The sequence below is a fragment of the Oncorhynchus masou genome, unplaced genomic scaffold, assembly GCF_036934945.1.
Source record: "Oncorhynchus masou masou isolate Uvic2021 unplaced genomic scaffold, UVic_Omas_1.1 unplaced_scaffold_6319, whole genome shotgun sequence".
Classification (NCBI taxonomy): domain Eukaryota; kingdom Metazoa; phylum Chordata; class Actinopteri; order Salmoniformes; family Salmonidae; genus Oncorhynchus; species Oncorhynchus masou.
The window spans coordinates 4,247-15,000 of record NW_027012749.1 but is presented as its reverse complement, the minus strand read 5'-3'; the positions used below and the strand labels follow the sequence as shown (position 1 = coordinate 15,000).

General features: G+C 46.6%; 1 protein-coding gene across 1 annotated transcript in view; it reads right to left on the bottom strand.

Moving 5' to 3' along the window:
• The window catches only part of LOC135536558 (ras-associating and dilute domain-containing protein-like), a gene marked incomplete at its 3' end in the record, with an annotated part of 8,796 nt that extends 3,154 nt beyond the window's left edge, over positions 1–5,642 (bottom strand). The window contains exons 1-3 of the mRNA XM_064962857.1: positions 5,610–5,642; positions 4,041–4,198; positions 3,376–3,488 (exon numbers count right to left, since the gene is read on the bottom strand). Of these exons, the coding sequence (XP_064818929.1) occupies positions 3,376–3,488; positions 4,041–4,125 (198 nt within the window). The remainder of the gene's footprint in view (positions 1–3,375; positions 3,489–4,040; positions 4,199–5,609) is intronic.
• Between the last annotated feature and the right edge of the window lie 5,112 nt (positions 5,643–10,754).

Genomic DNA, 10,754 nt, shown 5'->3' with positions numbered 1-10,754 from the left:
TCAGTGGTGAGCTAGACAGACATGACCTCTATCCTCAGTGGTGAGCTAGACAGACATGACCTCTATCCTCAGTGGTGAGCTAGACAGACATGACCTCTATCCTCAGTGGTGAGCTAGACAGACATGACCTCTATCCTCAGTGGTGAGCTAGACAGACATGACCTCTATCCTCAGTGGTGAGCTAGACAGACATGACCTCTATCCTCAGTGGTGAGCTAGACAGACATGACCTCTATCCTCAGTGGTGAGCTAGACAGACATGACCTCTATCCTCAGTGGTGAGCTAGACAGACATGACCTCTATCCTCAGTGGTGAGGTAGACAGACATGACCTCTATCCTCAGTGGTGAGCTAGACAGACATGACCTCTATCCTCAGTGGTGAGCTAGACAGACATGACCTCTATCCTCAGTGGTGAGCTAGACAGACATGACCTCTATCCTCAGTGGTGAGCTAGACAGACATGACCTCTATCCTCAGTGGTGAGCTAGACAGACATGACCTCTATCCTCAGTGGTGAGGTAGACAGACATGACCTCTATCCTCAGTGGTGAGCTAGACAGACATGACCTCTATCCTCAGTGGTGAGGTAGACAGACATGACCTCTATCCTCAGTGGTGAGGTAGACAGACATGACCTCTATCCTCAGTGGTGAGCTAGACAGACATGACCTCTATCCTCAGTGGTGAGCTAGACAGACATGACCTCTATCCTCAGTGGTGAGCTAGACAGACATGACCTCTATCCTCAGTGGTGAGCTAGACAGACATGACCTCTATCCTCAGTGGTGAGGTAGACAGACATGACCTCTATCCTCAGTGGTGAGCTAGACAGACATGACCTCTATCCTCAGTGGTGAGCTAGACAGACATGACCTCTATCCTCAGTGGTGAGGTAGACAGACATGACCTCTATCCTCAGTGGTGAGGCTAGACAGACATGACCTCTATCCTCAGTGGTGAGCTAGACAGACATGACCTCTATCCTCAGTGGTGAGCTAGACAGACATGACCTCTATCCTCAGTGGTGAGCTAGACAGACATGACCTCTATCCTCAGTGGTGAGCTAGACAGACATGACCTCTATCCTCAGTGGTGAGCTAGACAGACATGACCTCTATCCTCAGTGGTGAGCTAGACAGACATGACCTCTATCCTCAGTGGTGAGCTAGACAGACATGACCTCTATCCTCAGTGGTGAGCTAGACAGACATGACCTCTATCCTCAGTGGTGAGCTAGACAGACATGACCTCTATCCTCAGTGGTGAGCTAGACAGACATGACCTCTATCCTCAGTGGTGAGGTAGACAGACATGACCTCTATCCTCAGTGGTGAGCTAGACAGACATGACCTCTATCCTCAGTGGTGAGCTAGACAGACATGACCTCTATCCTCAGTGGTGAGGTAGACAGACATGACCTCTATCCTCAGTGGTGAGCTAGACAGACATGCTGTGCATCCTCCAAACAGCATACCTCTGTCTCCACTAAGCTAGACAGACATGCTGTGCATCCTCAAACAGCATAGGCATGACCTCTATCCTCAGTGGTGAGCTAGACAGACATGACCTGCATCCTCAGCATGGTGGTTCACTAAGGTAGACAGACATGACCTCATCCTCAGCATAGGTGGAGCTAGACAGACATGACCTCTATCCAAACAGTGGTGGGTGAGGTAGACAGACATGACTGTGCATCCTCAAACAGCATAGGCTGTTCACTAAGCTAGACAGACATGCCTCTATCCAAACAGCATAGGTGAGCTAGACAGACATGACCTCTATCCTCAGTGGCATCCCAAACAGCATAGACCTGTATCACTCAAGCTAGACAGACATGCCTCTATCCTCAGTAGGCTGTTCACTAGACAGACATGCTAGACATGACCTCTATCCTCAGTGGTGAGCTAAACAGACATGACCTCTATCCTCAGTGGTGAGCTAGACAGACATGCTGTGCATCAGTGGTGAGCTAAACAGCATAGGTGGTTCACTAAGCAGACAGACTATCCTCAGTGTAGCTAAACAGCATGACCTCTTCCTAGTGGTGAGCTAGACAGACATGCTGTGCTATCCTCAGTGGCTGGTCGACAGACATGACCTCTATCCTCAGTGGTGAGGTAGACAGACATGACCTCTATCCTCAGCATAGGTGAGCTAAGACTAGACAGACATCCTGTGCATCCCAAACAGACATGACCTCTATCCTCACTAAGCTAGACAGACATGACCTCTATCCCAAACAGCATAGGCTGTATCCTCAGTGGTGAGCTAGACAGACATGACCTCTATCCTCAAACAGAATACCCTCTATCCTGTTCACTAAGCTAGACAGACATGACCTCTATCCTCAGTGGTGAGCTAGACAGACATGACCTCTATCCTCAGTGGTGAGCTAGACAGACATGACCTCTATACTCAGTGAGTGAGGTAGACAGACATGACCTCTATCCTCAGTGGTGAGCTAGACAGACATGACCTCTATCCACTCCCAGTGGAGAGGTAGACAGACATGGCCTCTATCCTCAGTGGTGAGGAGTGAGCTAGACAGACATGACCTCTATCCTCAGTGGTGAGGTGAGCTAGACAGACATGACCTCTATCCTCAGTGGTGAGGTGAGCTAGACAGACATGGCCTCTATCCTCAGTGGTGAGGTGAGCTAGACAGACATGACCTCTATCCTCAGTGGTGAGGTAGACAGACATGACCTCAATATCCTCAGTGGTGAGCTAGACAGACATGACCTCTATCCTCAGTGGTGGTAGACAGACATGACCTCTATCCTCAGTGGTGAGCTAGACAGACATGACCTCTATCCTCAGTGGTGAGCTAGGTAGACAGACATGACCTCTATCCTCAGTGGTGAGGTAGACAGACATGACCTCTATCCTCAGTGGTGACCTGCTGTGCTGCACGACAGACACACCCTGGTCTCTGTGTGAATGGATTGTGTCCAGGTTTAGTGGGATAACTCTTTCCTGACTAACACTGTTGTGAGAAAGTTAAAGCTGGCCTGACCAAGCTCCAGACACAATATAGTCACTTCCTTCACTCTCCTCTCTGTCTCACCCCTTTATCTCTCTCCCTCTCCTCTCTGTCTCACCCTCTCTCTCCTCTCCTCTCTCTCACCCTCTCTCCTCTCTCCTCTCTCTCTCTCCTCCTCTGTCTCAACCCCTCTATCTCCTCTTCTCTCTCTCCTCTCTGTCTCACCCTCTCTCTCTCTCTCTCTCTGTCTCTCACCCCTCTGAGTGTAAAGGTTGCTTTGGTGATGTGGTGCGTAACATTTACCTTGGTGATGCGTAACTGTTACCTTGATGATTTAGTATGCAGAGTAACAGTTACCACGGTGATGTAATATACAGAGTAACAGTTACCTTGGTGATGTAGTAGACACATTGCTGGAAGGTGTACATGATCACTTCCTCCAGGATGGTCATAGCCTCCTCATTGGCTGAGATGGTCGCCGATAGCAACGACTCCTTGGAACCTGAATATAAATATATGTATAAACAATATAGAACATACAGTGCTTTCAGAAAGTATTCAAACTCCTTGACTTATTCCACATTTTGTTGCGTTGCAGCTTGAATTTAAATTGAATTAAATTGAGATTTTGTGTCACAGACACACAGTTCATGTAATGTAATCAAGGAGAGTTTCCAGAACTTTCTGACACTGAAAAACTGATGAGAAGAGAAGGAAAAAAGAGAAGGAGAGAGTGAGGAGAGAGAGAGAGAGAGAGAGAGAGAGAGAGAGAGAGAGAGAGAGAGAGAGAGAGAGAGAGAGAGAGAGGAGAGAGAGAGAAGAGAGAGAGAGAGAGAGAGAGGAGAGAGAGAGAGAGAGAGGAGAGAGAGAGGGAGAGAGACGAGAGAGAGAGAGAGTGAGAGAGAGAGAGGAGAGAGAGAGAGAGAGAGAGAGAGAGAGAGAGAGAAGGAGAGAGCGAGAGAGGAGGGAGAGAGACAGAGAGACTAGTACATTCTATGTCACAATGAATAATGGCTGCTGAACCTCGACATCCCAGAAGACTCTCCTTGTGTACCTTTAGAGTCAAGTGTCTCTATGCCCTGTGTGTATGCTGGGGCCTTCTGTTGGATGAAGTAGAGGATCTCTATACTGTTGGACATCCAGAAGAATACGACCTGCAGGTCTGGGATCAGATCACTGATGGACAGGAGAGACAGGGAGGCCGGGTCCTGACTGGAGAGAGGAGAGAGAGAGAGAGAGAGAGAGCGGAGAGATGGGAGAGACGGGAGAGAGAGAGAGAGGGAGAGAGAGAGAGAGAGGAGAGGGAGAGAGGAGAGAGAGAGAGAGGAGAGGAGAGAGAGAGAGAGAGAGAGAGGCGGGAGACGTGAGAGAGGGGAGAGAGAGAGAGAGAGAGAGAGGAGAGGAGAGGGAGAGAGAGAGAGGGAGAGACGGAGAGAGAGGGAGAGAGAGAGAGAGAGGGAGAGAGAGAGGTGAGAGAGAGGCGGAGAGAGGGGGAGAGAGAGGAGGGGAGAAAGGAGAGGAGAGAGAGACAGAGGAGGAGAGAGAAAGAGAGAGGGAGAGAGGAGAGGAGAGAGAGACAGAGGAGGAGAGAGAGAGAGAGGGAGAAAGGAGAGAGGGGAGAGAGGGAGAGAGAGAGAGCTTTGCTATTGAGAAAAACATAGGCAGACAGAGCCCCAGGACAGCAGCACAATTAGACCCAACCAAATCATGAGAAAACAAACAGATAATTACTTGACACATTGGAAAGAATTAACAAAAAACAGAGCAAACTAGAATGCTATTTGGCCCTACACAGAGACTACACAGTGGCAGAATACCTGACCACTGTGACTGACCCACAATTAAGGAAAGCTTTGACTATGTACAGACTCAGTGGGCATAGCCTTGCTATTGAGAAAGACCGCCGTAGGCAGACACAGCTCTCAGAAGACAGGCTATGTGCTCACTGCCCCACAAAATGAGGTGGAAACTGAGCTGCACTTCCTAACCTCCTGCCCAATGTACAGTATATTCAGAGAACCTATTTCCCTCAGATTACACAGATCCACAAAGACTTTGAAAACAAATCACAATTTTGATAAACTCCCATATCTACTGGGTGAAATACCACAGTGTGCCATCAGAGCAGCAAGATTTGTGACCTGTTGCCACAAGAAAAAGGCAACCAGTGAAGAACAAACACCATTGTAAATACATTATATCTATGTATTTATTTTCCCTTGTGTGCTTTAACCATTTGTACATTATTTACAACACATATATATATATAATGTGACATTGTAATGTCTTTATTCTTTTTAAATGGTTATTTTTTGAGAAATGGTTTGTAGTGTAATGTTTGCACTGTAAATTTGTTATTGTTGATTTCACTTGTGTTTATTATTTATTTCACTTGCTTTGGCAATGAAAACATGTGTTTCCCAAAACAGCCCCTTGAATTAAATTGAGAGGAGAATGATGGCGCACACACACATACACACACACACACACACACACACACACACACACACACACACACAGCACACACACACACACACACACACACACACACACACAAACCCACACACCCCACACACCCACACACACCCACACACAGTGCTACACGGCGGAATATGATACTCACTGCTGAGCTTGCTTCTGTGCCAATTCCTTTGTCTTCTCCTGAAACACACACGCTGCAATTAGAAGCTCATCAAAGATTTAACAGGTGGGTCTTACATTCTCTCTCTCTATGAAAAAGAAAAGTCTCTCTCTAACTAGGTCTGTCTTACCTCTCTGTAACTTTACACACACACACACACACACGGTCTTCGAGCCATCATCGATCCACTTTTCATTTTCCATTTGTTTTGTCTTGTCTTCCCATACACACCTAGTTTCAACTCCATCAATTACATGTTGTGTATTTAACCCTCTGTCCCCCCCCCATGTCCTTGTCCAGAAGTGTTTATTGCATGTGCACGTTTTTCTGGGGGGGGATCCTTATATTATCAGTTAACTTCTTAACTTAACTTCAGTTGACATCAGAGACTCCAGAGACTTGGTCACTGTGACCCATGATATCAGATGTCAGCCTTCTCTAAGTGATCCATGATATCAGATATCAGCCTTCTCTAAGTGATCCATGATATCAGATATCAGCCTTCTCTAAGTGATCCATGATATCAGATATCAGCCTTCTCTAAGTGATCCATGATATCAGATGTCAGCATTCTCTAAGTGATCCATGATATCAGATGTCAGCCTTCTCTAAGTGATCCATGATATCAGATATCAGCCTTCTCTAAGTGATCCATGATATCAGATATCAGCCTTCTCTAAGTGATCCATGATATCAGATGTCAGCCTTCTCTAAGTGATCCATGATATCAGATATCAGCCTTCTCTAAGTGATCCATGATATCAGATATCAGCCTTCTCTAAGTGATCCATGATATCAGATGTCAGCCTTCTCTAAGTGATCCATGATATCAGATGTCAGCCTTCTCTAAGTGATCCATGATATCAGATGTCAGCCTTCTCTAAGTGATCCATGATATCAGATGTCAGCCTTCTCTAAGTGATCCATGATATCAGATGTCAGCCTTCTCTAAGTGATCCATGATATCAGATGTCAGCCTTCTCTAAGTGATCCATGATATCAGATGTCAGCCTTCTCTAAGTGATCCATGATATCAGATGTCAGCCTTCTCTAAGTGATCCATGATATCAGATGTCAGCCTTCTCTAAGTGATCCATGATATCAGATGTCAGCCTTCTCTAAGTGATCCATGATATCAGATGTCAGCCTTCTCTAAGTGATCCATGATATCAGATGTCAGCCTTCTCTAAGTGATCCATGATATCAGATGTCAGCCTTCTCTAAGTGATCCATGATATCAGATATCAGCCTTCTCTAAGTGATCCATGATATCAGATGTCAGCCTTCTCTAAGTGATCCATGATATCAGATATCAGCCTTCTCTAAGTGATCCATGATATCAGATATCAGCCTTCTCTAAGTGATCCATGATATCAGATGTCAGCCTTCTCTAAGTGATCCATGATATCAGATGTCAGCCTTCTCTAAGTGATCCATGATATCAGATGTCAGCCTTCTCTAAGTGATCCATGATATCAGATGTCAGCCTTCTCTAAGTGATCCATGATATCAGATGTCAGCCTTCTCTAAGTGATCCATGATATCAGCCTTCTCTAAGTGATCCATGATATCAGATGTCAGCCTTCTCTAAGTGATCCATGATATCAGATGTCAGCCTTCTCTAAGTGATCCATGATATCAGATGTCAGCCTTCTCTAAGTGATCCATGATATCAGATGTCAGCCTTCTCTAAGTGATCCATGATATCAGATGTCAGCCTTCTCTAAGTGATCCATGATATCAGATGTCAGCCTTCTCTAAGTGATCCATGATATCAGATGTCAGCCTTCTCTAAGTGATCCATGATATCAGCCTTCTCTAAGTGATCCATGATATCAGATGTCAGCCTTCTCTAAGTGATCCATGATATCAGATGTCAGCCTTCTCTAAGTGATCCATGATATCAGATGTCAGCCTTCTCTAAGTGATCCATGATATCAGCCTTCTCTAAGTGATCCATGATATCAGATATCAGCCTTCTCTAAGTGATCCATGATATCAGATGTCAGCCTTCTCTAAGTGATCCATGATATCAGATATCAGCCTTCTCTAAGTGATCCATGATATCAGATGTCAGCCTTCTCTAAGTGATCCATGATATCAGATATCAGCCTTCTCTAAGGTCTTAGTAAGAATCCACATTAAGAAGGTTGATAGCTCTAAAATTCCTAGGTTCTCTCTTATCTCTATCCTTTTTAGGCATCAACGATATCAAAGCCTCATTAAAAGGTGTCCGGGAAGGAAGACATTTTAAATTGACATTGGATTGTTTGTTCTGTTGTCTCTGACCTCTCAATGAGATCTGCATAATTAATCAGTTGGCTAATCAGACAAAAAAACCTCAACAATCATTAAACCACGACATCATTCGTTTACTACAATAGACTTAGGGAGCACCTAAATGAACCCTATTCCCTATATAGTGCTTTTAGACCAGGGACCTATTCCCTAGGTGACTATAACACTGGAGAGAAGGATGCTGCTAGCTGCTAGCTCACTAACACTGTAGGTGACTATAACACTGGAGAGAAGGCTGCTGCTAGCTGCTAGCTCACTAACACTGTAGGTGACTATAACACTGGAGAGAAGGCTGCTGCTAGCTGCTAGCTCACTAACACTGTAGGTGACTATAACACACACTCTCTCTCTGTCTAACCCCTGAACCCTAACCCCTCTCTGTTTAACCCCTGAACCCTAACCCTCTCTCTCTGTCTAACCCCTGAACCCTAACCCTCTCTCTGACTAACCAACCCTACTCTACTCTGTCTAACACCTGAACCCTGAACCCTAACCTCTATTTTACTCTGTCTAAGCCCTGAACCCTAACCTCTACTCTACTCTGTCTAACCCTGAACCCTTATCCTACTCTCTCATCTAAACCCTGAACCCTAACCCTACTCTGTCTAACCCCTGAACCCTAACCTCTACTCTACTCTGTCTAACCCTGAACCCTAACCTCTACTCTGTTAACCCCTGAACCCTAACCTCTACTCTGAACCCCTGAACCCTAACCTACTTGCTCAACCCCTGAACTCAACCCTACTTACTGTCTATCCCCTGAACCCTAACCTCCTACTCTGTCTAACCCCTGAACCCTAAACTCTGTCTATCCTAATTAATCCCCACTCTGCTCTAACCCTGAACCCTAACCCTACTCTGTCTAACCCCTGAACCCTAACCTCTACTCTACTGTCTATCCCCTGAACCCTAACTCTACTCTGTCTTAACCCTGAACCCTAACTACCTGAACCCTGAACCCTAACCTCTACTCTACTCTGTCTAACCCCTGAACCCTAACTCCCTCTACTATCTAACCCTGAACCCTAAACTCTACTGTCTAACCCTAACCTAAACTCTACTCTGTCTAACCCCTGAACCCTAACCTCTACTCTGTCTAAACCCTGAACCCTAACTCTACTCTACTCTGTCTAACCCCCTGAACCCTAACCTCTACTCTGTCTAACCCCTGAACCCTAACCTCTACTCTACTGTCTATCCCCTGAACCCTAACCCCCACTCTGTCTAACCCTGAACCCTAACCTCTACTCTGTCTATCCCCTGAACCTAACCTCTCCTCTGTCTATCCTGAACCCTAACCTCTCCTCTGTTTAACCCCTGAACCCTAACCTCTACTCTACCCAACCCCCCTGAACCCTAACCTCTACTCTACTGTCTATCCCCTGAACCCTAACCTCTACTCTGTCTATCCCCTGAACCCTAACCTCTACTCTGTCTAACCCCTGAACCCTAACCTCTCCTCTGTCTAACCCCTGAACCCTAACCTCTACTCTGTCTAACCCCTGAACCCTAACCTCTCCTCTGTCTAACCCCTGAACCCTAACCTCTACTCTGTCTAACCCCTGAACCCTAACTCTCTCCTCTGTCTAACCCCTGAACCCTAACCTCTACTCTGTCTAACCCCCTGAACCCTAACCTCTGTCTAACCCCTGAACCCTAACCTCTCCTCTGTCTAACCCCTGAACCCTAACCTCTACTCTGTCTAACCCCTGAACCCTAACCTCTGTCTAACCCCTGAACCCTAACCTCTGTCTATCCCATCATGGGATAAGAAGTTATAGCACAAGTACATCAGCTCAGAGTTGAAACCATTCAGATCCTGTGATCTGCCACATTCCCTCAGCAAGTCAACCAGAATAATGATCTTAAAACAAAGGCCTTATTATTAGTGATGTGCACTTCTGAGCCACCCACTAGAGCTTTGAGAACTACTCTTTTTAAACGAATGATTCGTGTTTAACCGACTCCAGAGTCATGAATCATTTTACTCGACTCCAGAGCCTCAGAGACTCAGAGACTCCAGAAACTCAGACTCAGAGACTCCAGAGACTCAGACTCAGAGACTGCAGAGACTCCAGACACTCAGACTCAGAGACTCAGAGACTCCAGAGACTCAGTGACTCCAGAGACTCAGAGACTCCAGAGACTCAGAAACAGAGACCTCAGGACTCAGACTCCAGAGACCTCAGAGACTCAGTGACTCCAGAGACTCAGAGACTCCAGAGACTCAGAGACTCCAGAGACTCAGAAGACAGAGACTCAGAGACTCCAGAGACTCAGACTCCAGAGACTCCAGAGACTCCAGCCACAGACTCAAAGACTCCAGACTCCAGACCCAGAGACTCCAGAGACTCAGAGACTCAGAGATTCAGACTCCAGACTCAGAGACTCCAGACTCAGAGACTCCAGACTCAGAGACTCCAGACTCAGAGACTCCAGACTCAGAGACCCAGACTCAGAGACTCCAGAGACTCCAGAGACTCCAGAGACTCAGAGATCTCAGGGACTGATCATGAGGCTCCAGAGACTCAGAGGCTCCAGAGACTGCAGACTATCAGAGGCTCCAGAGATCCCAGAGACTCCAGAGACTCCAGGAGACTCCAGAGACTCCAGAGACCTCAGAGACTCATGACTCCAGACTGCAGAGACTCCAGCAGACCTCAGGAGGCCCAGGAGACTCAGAGACTCAGGAGACTCCAGGACTATCAGAGGCTCCCAGAGACTCAGAGGCTCCAGAGACTCAGACTCAGAGACTCAGAGATTCCCAGAGAATCCAGAGACTCAGAGACTCCAGAGACTCAGAGACTCCAGAGACTCAGAGACTCAGAG